Genomic DNA, 19,606 nt, shown 5'->3' with positions numbered 1-19,606 from the left:
CATTTAATGCCAAAAGATCCTGACTCCTGCGCTGCAGAAAACAAAAAGCTAAGTAACCGGGAAACTCTAAGCTTGTTCATTTACCCTACTCCACGCTTTTCTAAGCTTTCTTACTTCAAATCCTTGCTCTCCCTTGAGTACTATGGCTCTTAATATTTGAAAAATACTTCACCTTCCAGTCCCTTGCTAATCATATGTCGTTACAATATAAAAAAAGGAAAAAGATTGACTCACTATAAGTCGTTAATAAAAAAGGAAAAAGTATTTTTTACGATATTTTTATTTTATACTTCTAAGTTAACCTATTAGATCATGGAAAACAATTAAATTGTACACTTGAATACAATTTGAAAATGCATCAAATCTCCATAGTTTTCCACACTCGACATTGAAATGGCAACCGTGTGCATTTCATGCGTTTGAGGATGATGATTGAATTGGGTCATTAAGCTATATCTAGTTTTCCGTTCCATTCGATAAATTTTAGGTCCAATATATATAATATAACATTACTTAAAAAAAATTTTCGTTGTAATTCGTAAAAACGATTTTTTTGTTTTTGAAAATAAAACTTATGTAAACATAGACAACCATACATAGGAAAACTGCGGTTGTTTACATCTGGCCTATCAAGACAACACCCAAAATGAAAAAAACTATATGCATTGCATGGTGTTTATGTCAAATTAAATTAACCCTGCGGGAAAACCGGAAAAACGTATTCATTTTTTCTGACAGGGCATCATTTGTCGTGAAATTCGATATGTCAAATGCTTCTGATAGTGTCAAATCAAGAATGTCAACACATTTCTTTATTTCTCAACAAACATATGATTACAGCCTGAAAGCCAACTGTCAAAATCCACTTTGAATGGAAATTCCGGACAAACCGTTATATGCCAATCACAGATGTTGGTAGTAAACGAAAGAGAAAAGTTTTCTCTTTCATAAACTCTCGTGAAATGTGTTCAGCTAGCAACGGTTTGTCCGGAATTTCCATTAAAAATGGATTTTGACAGTTGGCTTTTAGGCCGTAATCATATGTTTGTCTTGAGTTGAAAAAAAAATATTGTTGTGATCACGAAAATCAGCTTTATCGATGTAGGCTCCAACCAACGGCTTCAAATGGGTAGGGTGATAATAGAAACATGGCGCAAATAGGCTCATCACCCTATGTAATAAAACAAGATTTTTTTCTCATTTAATGTCCCAATTAATTCAATACTCGACAAACATATGATTACGGTTTGTCCGGAATTTCCATTCAAAGTGGATTGTGACAGTTGGCTTTTAAGCCGTAATCATATGTTTGTCGAGAATAGTTTTCTACGTGATGATTGGCGATTTGCGGCAAAGCCAAAATTAGTCATGCGACACCTATGATTCATCTCATGAACTGGCAAAGTGATACAGTTTGCTTTTTTTCACCCGTAAGTGAGTCGTAGCTTACAACAAAATCTTCATTATCTTCTCGGAAAAAGCTTACCACTGCCAAAATATCAATGAAACGAGTAAGAAATTTAGTTTTATTTGCAATTATTCTGAAATTACAGCCATTTGCAACTATTTCACTCATACATTTCTTCGAAATGTAATCGGGGTATTATTGTGGTTATAAAAAATCGTTCCATAAATAAAGTTCCAACTCGAAACCGAGACCCAATCAGCACCAATGTCAAACTCCTTTATATTTTGAACTACGTAGGAGATTCAGTGAAGACTATCGGAGAGAAGGATCGGCTGTGCATGATACAAAGCTGACACTTTCCTATTAGACGGATATATTCTTTCCTCGCGTGATCTGGAGAGTTTCATGAATTTACACCATCTCATGAAGGTTTAGCTTAACTTAGGACGAACGGGAAATGCTGTTGCGGCGGCTACGGTGCTCAACAAATTACATTTCGAAACAGCGCGCATATAGCTCTGCGAATAATATTAAAAACCACTATGTTTTACACTTTTTTCGCAAGATGTTTACTCATCATCTGATAAAATGATGATTTTCCTCCATTTTCATAAACAATTATCAACAAATTAATCGGTAATTTCGTGTTTAAGTCATTTTTTACCAATGTTTACAGAAAATATATGCACTATGACAGAACAGAATAAAATCAACAACACTTTCCTTCCAGTGCTATCTGTGAGCGGTTTCAACGTAGAATCGCCAATAGCGTGACATTGTTTAATTTTCTCAGTGTATCTTTACCACGAAATATTTCTGCAGTGTATGCATGGATAGACCGATTTTATTCAGTGCATAAACTTTACAGCAAGAGAGAGGGAAATAGAAAAAAAAACCTATGTGATCGATGACTAACATCTAAATTATTTAATTTGTAATTTTTTGTTTTATTGGTTACGAATCTGTCAGTACAGGACTGTATATCAGGTCAAGGATATAAATAAAGTTCTTTGTGTAGAGCATAAATAGCAACTCAAAAAAAAATATTAACATGAAACTACAGCTAAGCAGCTCATTTTGTATAATTTTGATCATGTGTATCACAGCCTCAATCCAATGAGTAAGTATAAACACTTTTGGCAATTTATGTTATAGATGCCGGTTAACGATACTCCTCGGAATTTTGTTTACATATCGGAAGACTACATAATGTAGATTCCAGGTTCAACTAATACAACGTAGTAGCCGGTGTGGTGAATAATTATTATCTTTCATAACTGCGTGAGTATCAAATACTTGCATAAAGTAAGCACACAGGTTTAGCCTGAAAATACACTGCTGTAGTAGTATCGATATAAAAGTCATTCAATATTAACTGTTCAACTTTAGTAGATTGTGATTTTTGATGATTCCAGTGCTTGGTATTCCGTACCTCCTATTTGTCAATATCTTTTTCCTGGTAATATTAAATCCGTCCAAGTACATCGCAATGGCTAAGCTAGTAGATGACCAGTTCGTCCGCAAGACTAACGATTTTGCCTTGGAGCTTTATAAGGTAAGCAGGCACATTTGGTGTGGCATATAACAAAGTTGAACAGATGAGTCATGTTCTTATCAAAATCGGCGATGAACATTGCACAAATAAAGAAATTGTTTAATGTTCTAATATCCTAAAATTTCCAGCAAATAATTTCCGTCGACAAGAAAAATGTTGTCATCTCGCCGTTTTCTATTAGTACCTGTTTATCCTTCGCTGCCATGGGGGCAGCCGGCTCGACCGCAGAGGAACTGTTTTCGGCAATGAAATATGGAACCGCATCAGAAAAGGAAAAAGTTGCAGAAAGTTATGGCAACGTACTCGCAAACTTGGATTCTAACAAAAGTCTCAAGACTGCGAACAAAATGTACATTATGGAGAAGTATTCCGTGAAACAAAAATTTCGTGATATTGCTGTTGAAAAATTCAGATCAGATGCCGAACACATTAACTTCACTGAAAATAGCCAAGCCGCAAAAACAATCAACTCGTGGGTCGAGCAAAAAACCAATGATAAAATCAAGGATTTAATTTCTCCAGATGTTCTCGATGAGAATACCCGAATGGTGTTGGTAAATGCTATCCATTTCAAGGGCACATGGGCACATCAGTTTAATCCCGATGTTACCAGACCAATGCCGTTTTGGATTAGTGCTACTGAATCGGTGGATGTTCCAATGATGAACACTAAAAAGCATTTTAAGCACGGTGTTTTTGAAGACCTTGGGTTAGCCGCCCTCGAGCTTACATACAGTGACAGTGATGTCAGTATGCTGATTTTGCTTCCAAACGAAAGGGACGGTTTGGCCAAATTGGAAGATAACATGGCTAGCATTGATATTCCCAATATGCTAACGAAAATGTATAGCCAAGAAGTGGAACTGTTTCTGCCGAAATTTAAAATTGAGTTCGATATTGACCTGAAAGACACCCTAGAAAAGGTAAAAATGGCAATCATATAACAACTAGTCACATAAAAATAATATGAATCTATCCACAGCTCGGCATGGGAAAGATGTTCACTGATCAAGCTGATTTTAGTGATATGTTGGAACAGGCAGAACCGCTTAAGGTTTCGAATGTAGTGCACAAAGCGTTCATCGAAGTCAATGAAGAAGGGGCAGAAGCTGCAGCCGCCACTGGTAAGTTTTTAGAATTTCATGATATTCAACTTCTGGGATCATGCTCCTGTATTGTTTTGATTCATGCCATCAGAAACGTAACATTACAGTTTGCGGTTGTTGACACCAATTTAAAAATAGAGATGTTTAAAACAGTGAGTTAATTATTTTCATCATTTGTAGCAGCTGTTGTGCGCATGAAAAGATCATGTCAACTAGTAACGCCCTTCCATGCAAACCGTCCATTCGTTTGTATAATTCAGATACAGACACGAATCATTTTTATTGGAAAAATTACCAATCCTGATCGGTCACACGGCAGACACGAAGAACTATAACTATGATTGACATGTATTTAAAATTAAGAACCAAAAATATTCAATGGTGTCACACTAACGAATCTTCATTAAAATTTACTTTTTGACTTGATCCACGATTTTGCATTGCATTAATATCTAATCTTCACAACTCCCTGTGATTATAAAACGTTATCAATTTTCCTAATCTAAATTCATTTGGTATATTATCGTGTCTGCTGCTATTCGCCTTCATACACATTCGAATCGAATTGATAAATAAGTTTAGAGTTCATAACATGTATTACATTATTTTCCCTGTTATTCCCAGGCATGATCATGCAGATGAGGTGTATGATAATCACTCCTTACTTTACCGTTGACCATCCATTCATGTACATTCTGAAACAAGGCGATCAAATATACTTCATTGGACGGATGAGTCAGGTTTGAATACCAGTAATCGATTCATAGTTTGTGCTTTTAAGAAACTACCTTGAAAATAATAGAAACATAAAAAATGTACATATAATATTTAATAAATTTTCGCTTTCGTTAAAAATACGTGAGTCACGCGTAATGCTGATATCACTGAATCCCTCACTAATTTCACGTGCGAGGCGTATGTGAAATATTTCAACATTTTCTAGCAGCTTGCGTAACTACACTGAATGAAATCTGCCATTAAAGACATATGCACTCGTATACTGCCACCGTCTCATTTATATATCCAATAAGAATTAATAACCCATATTGAAGCAAAACACGTTGCAGTAAACTCACGTGTATACATTATATGCCACAAATTGCATCGGTATGCTAACAATTGGGAAAAAAAACTCATTAACTAGATATAGTACGAAAATGCTGAAGTTTTACGATCAATAAATGACATTGTATGTCCGTTCGGCGGAAACAGCATTACTCGGTATATTCCACCGAATTTATATAAGCGGCTGTCATGTGCCCATCTGAGTTGAACTTTCATATTGCATTTTGAGCAATTATCCTGAAAGGCGCGATATCATTCATAGATAACATGGTGCCCCAAAAACATGTACATTTCAAGTGATCTAGTAAAGATTGTAGGTCTGGTTAAATACTACACAAAACCATGCTTGAACAATTTATTATTCCCTCAAAATGTAGATTTAAGCAAAAACCCATTTTTTGAACTCTCGGTGCTTAAAAAAGGTACGCTGTCTATACTCTCTAAACTACTTGTACCCAAATTTTCAAGAGAAAATACTAGGGGGTATTACTCCTTTCATCCTTTAGCATTGGGTTGTTTTGATTTTAACAAAGCCAGATGTTGGCTAGTACAAAATGGCTGCCTGACATGGGGCTGGAAAATACCGGATGGGTTATTTTCTACAGCGTTTCTCTCGAAAGCGCGTTTTTAAAATTGGCAAACGCAATAACTAAAAGCTAATCAACGAATAGACTTTATTTTTTTTATGAGGATGCACAATATGTGCAACCTGTCGATTTACCACATATTTTTTCTTTATTATTTCTGAAGAAAAATGAGCAGTAAAATATGAAATTACAGTAAATATAAGATTTTGCGGTTTTCATGGAGCCATTTTCCGAAACTCTAACATTTTATCATTAATTCATTACTCCACTATCTGGGGTTAGGTGTCATTCTAAAATCTAAAATGTAACGAAACTATGTAAGGTTTGCATGGTTATAACTCCGCTATTACTAGATGGATTTTAATCATTTATACACCAACCGATTCAGAAACGCCTAACATAAATATTGGTAATAATGTAATATCCATGCAATAAAAACAGTCTTTTGAAAATCGGTAAAATTGAAAAGTTCACGAAAAAAGGTAAAATTTCCAATCGTGAATCTCAGGCAGCGCCGTCAATCGAACACGAAAAGACATAAATAAATGTGCCGCGTGCCTATTTGAATCAGTAGTGGCTCGTCTCGTATGACAGATTTGAGCACCCAGCACTAGTTAAGGACATGAATAGAGTCACAAAGTGGTAGCTAAAATAGCTGCCGTCGTTTCTGCTTATTCTTTTTATTTCATCGTCAAAACCAAACATTGCATTATTGGCGCGCAAGACAAAATCGTTTGTAACTTAAATGTCTTATCTCAGATTGCCTAGATATTGTATCTCTGTATGTAAGCATGTTAGCACATGCAGATGAACAGATTCTCTTCACGGAATTTTGATCCGTTTGATAAATAGACCTTTCTCGTCAAAAAATTTTATATGATAGGATGCTTCCTTTTTTATCCCCAATTCGTTACTTCCTATTGCCGCGATGATTTGGTACCTCTAACTATTGAAAAAATCAAAAATAGTGCAAGCTGCGCATTTAACACCATATTCTGAATACCTATCTTGCCTTGTTTCCCCGTATTTTTTCACCATTTGGATGAATTTCCTGTGGGGAATACTAAAAGGATGCCAGATCTGCATATATATTAGTAAATCTGTAGATTTTGCGTTTTCACTGCAGATCTTTTGCAGATTACAAATATTTAGCAGAACAAAGCCTATGCCAGCCAATTTATACACCAGCCTTCAACATTTTTGATCATTTAAATTATATACATACTACATGATCGCGCCAGCGATTAGTTCCTACGTTGTGTTGTTGTACGATAGTCGGGAGATATATATTCCACATTTTAAGCGCACAGATCGACGAAGAATACGTAAGTACGCGGCGAATTTACTGGTCACTTCCAGATATGGGTGAAAGGTCGATTTCGGGGTAAGAAATAAAAATCTACGGGGTTGCCGGACCAACCGCCCGTGGCGGTGGTCTTTCTTGAACTGAATAATTTTATTCTAAGAACCGTTTACATTTCAATATATGCACATCATCAATTTTCTCATTTCAACACACACATGTCTATCAGGTGCCTGTACCTGCTGATGCTATACATTACAGAGGAATTTTAGTCGCAGGGTAGGGGAGCGTACAACAATAACGTTGCGCCGCAACATACTCCCCCACCAAAACCAACGGTTTTATATAAACTTATTACTATTCTACTAACATTTCATTACAGTATATTGACGGCAAAATTTCAGTGCTTGTGAGACGGATGTCGTGGACGTCGCACGCCGTGAATGATTTTACTACTACTTCTGCAGCAGCTTCGAAGTTTTGATTCACTGACTATAATGTTAACGTTTCTGTAGCTTATCGATGGACTGTCTGGATTCTCTTTGCTGGTAATAATTGTATCCATAATAATTTACGGCTGCAATTTGATTTTCAGACAAATGCTGCAACATGACGAAAGAACTTCTCGATGTTGTTACTGATGGATGTTGTAACTAAATTTCTGCATGGTGAACAATGGTAAGTTGTATGGCGGCACAGTTGTGTTTCTACTTCATTTGTTTACGGTGGATGAAAATTATCGGACATCAATTCGAATTGTTTGAACCGATTATGTTGCTGAGAGACGATCCTGAACAAGGTGGCTGCTCGCTGATACGCACGAGGCAACCCAAGCCTGACTGCTCCGAGTCCGAGGCCTGCGTTCTCAGCACGATAAAGTTGGTCGTGATTGGAAGACTAGGTTCCGATGGGTGAAGGACTGACTCCGACAGGTGAAGGACTGGGCTTCGAACAATGGAGGACTATACTCCGGTTGATGGAGGACTAGGCTCCGGTAGATGGAGGACTAAGCTCCGATGGATGGAGGACTCGGCTCCGGTAGGTGGAGGACTCGGCTCCGACAGGTTGAGGACTAAGCTCCCGTGGATGGAGGACTCGGCTCCAAACAATGAAGGACTAGGCTTCTGCTATTGAAGTACATTTTTCAAAATGGCGGGGACATTTCGGCAAACTTGGACGATGTGTGCTGAACAATGGCTTTGGCGTTGGCTTTATATTCTGGTTGACGAATGTGTATCCTTGCGGCTTCTCTCGATCGTGCAGCTTCTGGTGTGCACTATAGTTTCCGGTATCTGCTGATCCTGGTCACGGCACCATTATGATCGCGCCAGCGATTAGTTCCTACGTTGTGTTGTTGTACGATAGTCGGGAGAGGGAACACCAGATATATATTCCACATTTTAAGCGCACAGATCGACGAAGAATACGTAAGTACGCGGCGAATTTACTGGTCACTTCCAGATATGGGTGAAAGGTCGATTTCGGGGTAAGAAATAAAAATCTACGGGGTTGCCGGACCAACCGCCCGTGGCGGTGGTCTTTCTTGAACTGAATAATTTTATTCTAAGAACCGTTTACATTTCAATATATGCACATCATCAATTTTCTCATTTCAACACACACATGTCTATCAGGTGCCTGTACCTGCTGATGCTATACATTACAGAGGAATTTTAGTCGCAGGGTAGGGGAGCGTACAACAATAACGTTGCGCCGCAACACTACATTTCTACGTCGCATTTATTGAAGATTTGTGTAGCAATCTGCAGACTTTTACTGCAGGCTATTGTTTAAATAGACCTGGCATCACTGATGCTGAAATGATTCATTCATATACCTGTCAAAAATATAGAGCATTGTGTGAAAATGTATAACCTCACTTTTCTGACAGTTCGGTGTGCTTGTTTACCTAAGATTTGTTTACACGGACTTTTAAAATTTACATTACTTGAATACTTTCGATGCTCTTTGAAAGAATATCAACTCAAGAGGGATGAGGATTGGAACAATGGTAACCTGGTTCATACATTGACCAATCGGCGCTGGATATAAAACCCGGTGGCATATGCTGAATCGAAAGATCAAGCATTGGGCTATAAAACGATTGCTTTCTGGATGATGGATAAGGATTTGTACACATTTGTTTGTTTGCTCGTGGGTTAATTCCTAACAAGATGATCCGATTGATTATTCATTTTTAGGTGGTGAAGTTTACCTGAACTTTATAGGTAACGAATTCGGTCGATGATAAGTTGTTGATAATGATTTTGATCGTTCAATGCTCATATCGAAGAACGTTTCCATTGGTCAGAATGCCTACCAGCGTATGATAGCTGCAAACATGAGGACAACAAGGTTATCGCTTTCGAATAAAACAATCATTTATTATTCGGTTTCAAGTTCCATTACAGTAAAAGTTTCGTCGATTATCGCATTGTCGTTGATTTAGCCGGAAAATGCAAAATAGCGCTCGGCACTGACGACAAGGAGTAAGAAGGATTTGATTGGAGTGATAATAATGCAGAGCATTATATATTCTGGTAGAATATCAGGGAGGAGAAATTATATGTAAACTTATATTATATCCCGAGTTGCATTAATTTTGGCACCGCAATAAAGCTATCTGCAACTGCTGTCTTGTTCAAATTGGCACGAAATAACTAGGCAGCGAATGATAGATTTCATAGTCAATTTATTTACTTTTTCTGAAGGATAAGTAATTAGTATGTTGTGAATATATGTGTCGCCGGTGCCGTGTGTTATGGTGGTACCGGACGGAACCGTTGGTCAGATCTGTCTTAACGCTCTCTACTTAGCGCAGGATACGCGAAACCGCTGCTATCTTTCGAAAGAAAATTCCTAGCTGCTGCTACTCTATCAGTCTCTCTCTCTCTCTCTCTCTCGACTGAGGACTACAATTTCGGTCGATTAAATTATGCTATGAAAATTGTACTTCCTGGAATTTCATCTAACGAGATCAATTCATTGTGAGGAATTTCGCTGCGTTCCAATATTGCTTGCCTCTGTAGGTGACGATGTGTGTGGATTCACTTCGGCAGCCAGCTCTTATGTTTTGGGTAATTTTGCTATCTTATTCTGCTGAATAAATCATCTGCCTAAAGCCTCTACGTTATACTACGGTCACTTTAAAAACGCCCTGCTATTTAATCTTGTAGCTCTCGGCAAGTCAGTCCTGGCACTCTCCTCGACTATTCCTGGCACTATACCGCTGACGTCGCACTAATTACGGTGATCAAACTTGGCGCGAGCGGCAGTGGTTTCGTCGGAATTGTTCACTCGACAAGCAGTAAGTGCAAGGACTCTGCTACTTATGCCTGAGCCCCTCATTGAAACCTTCGTCCTGCCGGAGTGTTAGCTTCGTCCGATACCGGAGCGTATTGTTGAACCGAAGCAGTCTGCTACTGACGCTGCTTCCTTCGAATTGGAATCGCTGAATATTCCCGTTAGCCGAATGTCCAACGTGGCCGAAGGCAAACCGATTGCAGCAACACCACCAGCCGTAGCTGACATTTTAGCCTTCAATCCAAGTACCTGCCATTGGCATAGCGACAGACGAGTGCGGTGCAGGCTGGACATCGGTTGACTCGGTGCCGGACGGGGCGAAACAACTGCAACAGGAGCGGACCTAGTATGGGGTGTAAAGGTCATCAATTGCCATAGATCACCAAAATGCTCTGCGACTAACATTGTGAACAAAACAAACCAAATGAAATTGATCGCAACAACGATAAAATAATCTAAATTCTACCCAAACATTTGAAAAGGGTCACTGCCAAACGTAAACCTTGAGAAAAAGGTAAAAGAAGTTTTGGTCGAATTCATTATAATTCTATTTAAAAATTTAATACTGTTTTATTTAGTTTGATTGCGCAAATTGTTTACATCAGACACTCCCCTTAATTCATTGTGTACGTATTTCACTACCTTTATAATCCTTTTGGAATCAGTTACAATAATCCTTTATAATCATTTTATAATATGTGTATTGCTAGTTAGGACTTTTATATCAGCCGGGCCCTTTTATAATTTGTTATAAAATCATTATCAAAATTCTTCATAATCCATTGTTGCGTTATGTTTATGCACATGGTCAGATAGATAGTTTTTAACTGGGACGTGACGTGTGGATACGAAAAAACCTAATGTCAATTGCAGCCAGGGGGAGCTGTCAAATGCAGCCAAAGGGAACCGTCAAATGCAGTGAGGGGGAACTGTCAAATGTAGCCAGTCCATTTAAAATATGTGAGGAAGAAAGAGTGGCTATGCAAGACAAGAGATCAAATGAACAGAAAAAATGAAAAAGAAAACATCTATCCACAGGTTTTGTCCCAGGATTTTAATAGAGAACATGAAAATTCGATTTGTTTGCATTTGGCGACCTTGTTTGGAAAGTGTTAACATTTGGCAGCGAACCAAACCAAGTTTCTCATACTATGATCGAATCAACAAAAAATCCAAGACTATGTAAACAATCTCTCTGAACTGTCAAAAAGTGAGGTTAAACATTATCATGCAATGTTCTCCACCGAGAGGTTCACTTTAGTTTGTTTACATAATCAATGAACTTTGTACCGCGACTCACCACTTCATTTGCCGCGTTGCCAGGAACTCAAGCAAAAATATACAAAACAGTGTTGCCCAAACACACATTTTGAGCCCCACCATTCTTGCAAAGGTGAAAAAAATACTCAACATTCTTGCATTTTTCAAATTTCACGATAGCTCTAAATAGTCTCATTTCAACGGCAATATTCTTAAAAATGTGTAGTCTTTTGAATAAAAATAAGACAAAAGGGGGTTAGGTCGGACGAGAAAGGTCTATTGGCACCTTTTTATTTTTCAAAACAAATGAAACACGTGGTGCTGAACGATACGCTTGTGTGCGTTTCATCTCCTATCGGTATAGTACGTTCTAAGCGCACACAGATGCTGAACGTAACCCAAACATAGCCGAACATAACCGAACTTTTGATGTGATTTTGGCATCACTTCGCCGGAATTAGGTTTTACACCAACCGACATAACCCAACAAAATGAGCCGGATGAACTTCGTTTGACAATTAGGCAATCCATGAGACGTTTCTGATCAGCTGATTATTTCTTGTTTACTTATTCTGACGTTACTCCGAGGGGTGCGACGTCCGACAATATCGTTGACTCGATCCAACATCAAACGAATCGGACTAACAAAGTTATTTGTCGGACGAGTTTTTCTGTTCGCAGGAGTAGACTTGTTGACAGAACCCACCGCTGAATTGTCAAACAAACGTCTAATGGATTGCCTAATTCTCGGTGGTTTGTTTACATGGGAGTTACGTGAGTGCAAATGCAACAGATGAGCACCCGTTGCACTCGAACTCACGCAACTGACAAAGTAAACAAACCACCGAGAATTGTCAAACATGAACTTCATTCATCATGAGTTCCTTCGTGTCGTCATCTTGTAGAACTCAATATCATTCCTCGGGCGAGTTCATTCCAGGGTTACCATATTCACAGGTTTTTCTGTAATATCACAGATTTTTTTTTTCACAATTTCTGATCACAGATTCTTTTTCACAGATGACAAATTTTTGGCATTTTGATAAAAATTTCACAATTTTTTGGAAATATTGTGATGTTTCACAGATTTTTTAGAAATTTATCACAGATTTTCACAGAATTTTTTCCTGTTTTAGTCATCACAGGTGGTAAAATTTTTTTTGGCTGAAACACAGATTTCAATGTGGCATCCCTGGTTCATTCTACCGTCGGGTGTCGGGCCGTTAAGAACCACAGTAGCAGCCAGGCATGTTAAGACAATGCGCTGCGATGAGTGCGGCATTTGATCACTGCTACCGCTGGGGGTGGGGACGACGACAGGTCTAGGCATCCAGCTGCGAAGCGCTCGTGATGTCTCCCGTCCACAGCTCTGATTGGCTGTATTGATTTTGCCGATGACGTCATCCACGGATATATAACTTTCAGCATTGTTTAGGCGAGCTCATTCTCTGGTCGAACGTCGGAGCGGACACGATAGCAGTAGCCGACAGATATATTTAAATTATGCACTGCACTGTGTACTGCTTTGCAAATCACAACTGGAGAGTTACAGCACTCAGTGTCAGTGCTAGTTGAGAGCATGCCTTTGCGATGAATGTAGTACCCCGTTGCTTTTTCCACACTAGAGTTTTTAAACTTCGACAAAAAACAGATCGACGGTTCTCAAATTTGGAAAGCCGATTGTTTTGAGCTTATTGTGCTTTGAAGTGTCAGTTTTTGCGAGATAATGCACCGAACTATTCCGGTCGCATCATCAAAAAGTGGTTGAATTATCTTAACATCCACTTAGGCAAGTGTCTCGCTCAATTTTCTGGTTTTCAACCTTTTTCTTTTGTGACAGATCGTTAAAACATCAATTGACCCTGAAAGCCATGAAATAAAAAAGAATTGAGGGGGGGGGGGGGGATCCAAGAAGCATGGTCCGCCATTCTTACTACTACATGTCGCACTGTGGCTCAGTCAATAACAAACAGATTCTCATAATTAATAAGAAATAAGAGCTATACTATGTATTAAACAATTTATGTATGTATTTAACAATTTACGTCCATCTGACAATGTGTCTTAATGAACTAAATTACAAATAATTAACCTAAAGTGATAACAAACGATTTCTAAACTGTGCAGAACTAATGACGAAGTCGAAGATGTCAGTAAAATCGTTGAAGCGACGGACCATTGCTAGTATCGGGCTGTTGGCAGCGTAGTTAGCGTTACGCATTTCAGTCTACAGCAGCGTTAGAGGACGAAGGACACGGGTTGGTGCGTAGAGGTTAATTTGTGATAGGAGATCGGGAACATCATATTCGGTGAGAAGAAGCTTAGATACGAAGGTGGCTTACGACGCGTGTCTACGATCTTCTAAAGTGTGCAGTCCTAGTAATCGCCAACGGTCCTCGTATGGTGGCAAATTCAGCGGATCATTCCAAGGCAATTCACGTAACGCATATCTTATGAATCTGCGCTGGACGGCTTCAATTCTTTGGCTCCAAATTGCATGGTAGTGGCACCAGACGACGTTTGCGAATTCCAACTGTGAGCGCACCAGTGAACAATACAACGCTTTGAAGCACAAAGGGTCCCGGAATTCGTTGGATATTTTGAACATAAAACCTAGTAGACGGTTAGCGTTGTCAATGATCGTTGAGAAGTGATGGGTGTACGTTAGCCTTTCATCAAGGATGACGCCCAAATCTTTTACATGATCAACGCATTGCAGCTGAGTTCCAGCGATGTTATAGTTGAAAGTAAACATGTTCCTCGTTCGATGAAAGCTGATAACAAAGCATTTAGCAACACTAAGAACCATCATGTTTCTTTTACACCAACTATAAAAGGTATCAACGAGATACTGTAGCTCACGGCAATCGGCTTCATTCCTTATAATTAGAAATATTTTCAAATCGTCGGCGAAGAACAGTTTCCCTCCACGCATTAAGACAAAAACAACATCATTCACGAACAGTGAAAACAGTAGTGGACCAAGCGTACTACCTTGAGGAACTCCAGAATGCACAGTGGCGGATTTGCCTAAAAACCAGGCCAAAAGTCGAAAATTTCATGGTAGTACTTTGGGTTCTAGTACTTATGTTGTCCTTCAGATGGTGCTGCCGCATGCTATTTTAAGTGAAACGCTCCAAATTTTCCATACCTGAAGTGTTGGCACATCCAAACAGTTTAAACCATCGCGGTTTGCTCATATTTTTATCGAGCGCTCGAAATATCAGTATTTTTCAAATGCAGCTGGATTTTCATAAAAGTACCGGTTTCGAATGTGGAATAATGGAAAGTTATGCTGATGGCATGTACTTTATTTATATGTATTGATGTTAAACAATGTTATTTTGTTTGTTTATAGAAAATGACAATAACTTTCGCGCTTTTGCAGCAGACGGTTTCAACAGACATTTTTGTTAAATTATTGAAATTCTTTTTTGTCCACGTATGTCCACTATGTTTCAAGCAATCTATGTTCCTTGAACGATTCTCCATTTGAAACATTATAGAATTCTTGCCCGAATTTGCCCATTTTTGAGTAATTATTGATTAAGTGGAGACGGAGACGGATTATAAGATTTTCAATTTAAAATTTGGACTCTTACTTTTAATTACTGTTGCCTCTCTGGTTATCATAGCGAGTCGCACAATACTGCATTTTGATCAGGAAGAATTGTGTATTTAGTGTTGAAAATTTCATCAAGATTCATAAAAATATTCAAAAGTTATCAAAAGTGGAATGCAAAAGACGTAAATAATTCTGGTCGTTCATATTGAAAACCAACGAGGTCAACAGAAGTGACCGCCAAAGGATCCAAATTTCAAAAATCGATTTTGAATACCATGCTTAAACGTTACCAGGAAACTATAACGTTTGATCATGCAAAGCAAAACAAATCTAGAGGTGGAATATATGACAGGATACTACGTGCGAAAATCAGTAGAATAGTGCCAAAGAATACAGTAATCTCCGGCCGTGATTTGGCCAAAAAGCTCACTTTGGCGTACACTGCAGCTTGGCGAATTTTTTTGCGAGAAGGTCGTAGTATGTTAGCAAGCATGACAACAAAACGTGGTTGCTCAAAACTATACCATGAAACAGTACAAGCATAACCCATGAATTTAAATGGACGCTTCATCGTAATAATGGACTTTGGACAAATCCTCGGTCTAACAATTTAAATAATACTATGAATCTTAGTGAATTTCACTTGTTTTCGTATTTTTGTCATATTCATTTTTTAGTTACTGCAATTTGCATGCAAACTTGTTGTCAATTTTCACTCCTTGCATTTCGTCGTAGAATCGGCTTATTTTCTCTAATTTAGAAAAATACTATTTTTCGTTTTTTTTAAGTACGTGCATCGGACAGCAATTGAATAATAATTGTACAGAGTGAAAAATAATCATACAGAGAGTTTAAAAGTTTTGTAACTATGTTGTATAATATTTCAAAATACATAGTTTGAAATGACTAATAACATCTTTTCTCATAATAGCTACATCATAAAGACACACAAACGCAAATCAACAAATTTTATCATTTAACTACACACCATTTAAAATTCGATACACTATAAACGTTATTGGCATACACTGGAACCATTAAATCTTCATTCGTGAAAATTTACTTATATTTAGATTAAAATGTCGGCCATTTTGTATCCGCCATTTTGAATTTTTAAAATCTAACATCAAAATCGTAATCTGCGCCCCAAAAAATCGTGTTATGTACCTTTGCAGGTCAATCAAAACCATTTTCGGCTTTTGGCCAGGTTTTTAGGTAAATCCGCCACTGTGGAATGGTTGGAAAAGGACTCAGATTTATTGTCACCAATTTGAACAACGACTTTACGACGAACAAGGTATGATCGAAGCCAACGGAAGAATCGGGCAGTGCATCCAAGTTTATCAAGCTTCGTTAGCAGTATCTCGTGGTTAACAGTGTCGAAAGCAGCCTTAAGATCTGTGTAGATCGTCTCCACCTGCAGTTGTTTGGACATTTGTTCCGTACAAAAGGATGTGAAGGAAACCAGGTTCGTTTCCACAGATCGACCGGGAAAGAATCCGTGCTGACAAGTGCTTATGTAATGTTTACTAGCAGAGAACAGTACCTCGTTGATAAGCGATTCGAAATTTTTTGACTCGACTCTCAGCGAAGTGATTCCCCGGTAGTTCTCGATGTTGCTTTTGTCGCCTTTCTTGTGTACCGGAAACATGACTGAACACTTCCAATCATCAGGAAATTTTTGCTGCTGAAGTGACACATTGAAAAGGTGCATCAGTGGAATCGCTAAAATATCCGAACATTTTTTCAGAACAGCTGAAGGCATAGCACTTAGTCCTGGAGCATACGACGATTTCGTTTTTTTGTATTTCAGAGTGAACCGATTGTTCTGAAATGGTGAATACATCCATATGCACCACACCAACGGGAACATCAGCTCGATAGCAGTTGGCGCATCAGTCGTGAAGACACTCGAGAAGTAACTGGCAAATAGGGAGCATTGTGTCGCCGTCGTAGTCGCTACTTCGCCATTGTAGACCATCCTAGACGGAAGACCCGTTTCCTTCCTCTTCGTATTAACAAAAGTCCAGAAGCCCTTCGTATTTCGTCGTAAGTTTTGTTGGATGCGGTTCACATATCCTTTGTACAGCAATTTATTATAACAGCGGTACTCATTACTGGATATTGCGAAAAAGCGCTTGAGAATAGGGCATCGTCGATTTGTGCACGTATGTAAAGCTTTGGCATGGATGCGTTTCAGATTCCGAAGCATTGCGTTCGACCAGGGAGGCTTCCTGGGAGGTTGATAAATTGGAACAGATTTTTCAACACAGTCAAGGAGTAACCGATTATAGAGATCAACTGCAACATCTACATCCACTTGATCAAGTAGTACACTCCAGTCAATCAGCAACAGTGAGCGGCGTAGAGCTACTAGATCAGTTTTGCGAAAATTACGACGATTCACAGCTAAAGCTTCTTCATATAGTGGTGAACTAATGGTGCAAATGGACATTTCTAAAGCGGGATGATAGTTATCCAAAGGAACAATCACACTGGAAGCTTCACTCACAGAACACAAAGGCAAAGCATTCTCATTGACGAAGACTAGATTGATGGTTGAAAATCGTGCTTACTTGACTTAGTCCGTGAAAAGCCATCCCGTCCAGAAGTAAGCGGTTGGCAGGATTTGTTGTCGAGGATAACGGGTTAGGGTAAGCGTATCCACGTCCAGAAGAAACCCACATGAGTCCTGGTTGGTTGAAATCGCCAAGGGCTACCCTAGTAACAATTGAGGTTTTATGGTGGTTTTATAGCCACTCATAAAACTTAGATTGCACTTGTAGCATGCTATAAAACTTCAATTGTTACTTGGGTATCATCACATCGTTTGTATCTGCCTGAGAAGAAGCGCGTTCTATGGAGTCTAGGTGAAACTGCAAAATATAACAATCAAGTCGTTTTTCTGGAGGAATGTAAACAGCTCCAATAAAGTAGTTTTTCGTTTACGTAGTAATCTTCGTTCAAACTGCTTCAATGCTTGATGAACTATCCACACCAAACTCACAGGAGGCAAGTGTGGAAGAAACAGCAATTAAAACTCCCCCGCCGCGACCATGGATACTGTTACGAGCACCTCGATCCGCACGATAAACCGCGTAAGAATCCTCGAAGAGCTGCATCGATGTAATACGATCATCAAGCCAAGTTTCCGTTAGAACTAAGATATCGTAGTCGCCGTCAAGAGCAGCCAAGTACAAGTCCTCGATTTTCGTCCTTAGCCCTCTGACGTTTTGGTAATACTATCGCAAACCATCGACGTCACGTGCAAAGCGTCCCGACAAATTGCAAGGACGTGATGTACCCGATAGCAAGCAGGAAACCAGAAGGTTTTCAGGAAGCGGATCGTCATTTAAAGCAAAATACTCGCCTGAGAAGGGAGTTGGGAAGACCCCCGCACGACCTCCGAACGCAAGGCCGGGACGGCTAAGCTGGTCGCTGGCTGGTAGCACGACTGCGTCGGAGCGCTCATTCAATTCATTGCAGTAGTGCTGTAAAGTGGTCTTATTGCTTCGGCGCTAATTTTTCTAATTTCAAATATAATTTCTTTTAATTTCACTGTAAAGGTGCTGGATATGCTCTATTCTCTTTTTATACATAAGTAATAAATTGATTGATTTGCGTAAAAATAATTCGATATTTAACTAGAGAGAATACAGAAAATGGTTAATTTTGAATTTTGTATATGGTGAAATAATGTATGTCCCACAAATACAATACAATAGAATAGAAAAACTTGATTGCAATGTTTAGTACAACATGAATTGGCAACCTCTTTATTTTAATTCGGAATAAATAATCCGAATCCTGACAACATTTGTTTACCAAAAAAATTATAAAAAAAAAACCGTTACGCTACGTGCTCACCGCTACAGTGCACGCACACCTTAGAACAAAAGGGGGACTTAAGCCAAAACTTTGCCATATCGGTTCAAATAGGACGGTTTTATGAAATTTTGCTACGCTGAATTCGTTCGCTGATATTAAAACATTAAAAATAAACATTTAATATTCATAAGGGTGTCTCAAAAATATATATTTTATCGAAATCGTTCACAGATTCTGTATTCTGTAATTTTAAATATTTGGAGCATGAATGTTAATGTAAATTTAAGTTCCACCACAAATATACACAACTTGTATTTTTAATCCAATATTGCAGTTAAATGAATGACATGTAATATCACACGAACGAAAATTTAGAATCATATGCTTTTTGATTGTCCCATTGAGTGCATCGAATTCAACTTAATTTTTAAGCAAATTTTTGATTCAATCCTGGTTTACATTCGTACTGATTTACATGTCGTTTAAATTTCATTATTTTTTGGTGTGGTTCTTAAAATTTTTGTATGTTAATTTTCGTGTGCCAAATCGTTTTTGCTATTAACGAGATCCGAGTAGGCTCTGGTGAGGGATGGACGTGAGTTTTCAACTGTCGCGTTTTTTTCACG

The 19,606-nt window shown here is 38.6% G+C and overlaps 1 protein-coding gene across 7 annotated transcripts in view; it reads left to right on the top strand.

The window, feature by feature from the left end:
• The first annotated feature begins 2,265 nt into the window (after nucleotides 1-2,265).
• Nucleotides 2,266-19,606, top strand: part of LOC131688630 (serine protease inhibitor 42Dd-like) — a 37,476-nt gene continuing 20,135 nt past the window's right edge. Inside the window, exons 1-6 of one of the 7 annotated variants that reach the window (XM_058973035.1) lie at nucleotides 2,266-2,528; nucleotides 2,631-2,689; nucleotides 2,824-2,963; nucleotides 3,092-3,886; nucleotides 3,946-4,087; nucleotides 4,250-4,503. In XM_058973035.1, coding sequence (XP_058829018.1) covers nucleotides 2,898-2,963; nucleotides 3,092-3,886; nucleotides 3,946-4,087; nucleotides 4,250-4,404 — 1,158 coding nt within the window. In that variant the 5' untranslated portion in view covers nucleotides 2,266-2,528; nucleotides 2,631-2,689; nucleotides 2,824-2,897 and the 3' untranslated portion in view covers nucleotides 4,405-4,503. Of the gene's footprint in view, nucleotides 2,529-2,609; nucleotides 2,690-2,742; nucleotides 2,964-3,091; nucleotides 3,887-3,945; nucleotides 4,088-4,249; nucleotides 4,504-4,693; nucleotides 4,927-19,606 lie in introns of those variants that run through there. The other 6 variants (XM_058973034.1, XM_058973030.1, XM_058973029.1 and 3 more) reach the window with 6 other exon arrangements.

Source organism: Topomyia yanbarensis, chromosome 3 (genome assembly GCF_030247195.1).
Source record: "Topomyia yanbarensis strain Yona2022 chromosome 3, ASM3024719v1, whole genome shotgun sequence".
Classification (NCBI taxonomy): domain Eukaryota; kingdom Metazoa; phylum Arthropoda; class Insecta; order Diptera; family Culicidae; genus Topomyia; species Topomyia yanbarensis.
The sequence above is the reverse complement of the archived record's forward strand: the minus strand, read 5'-3'. Positions and strand labels throughout refer to the sequence as shown.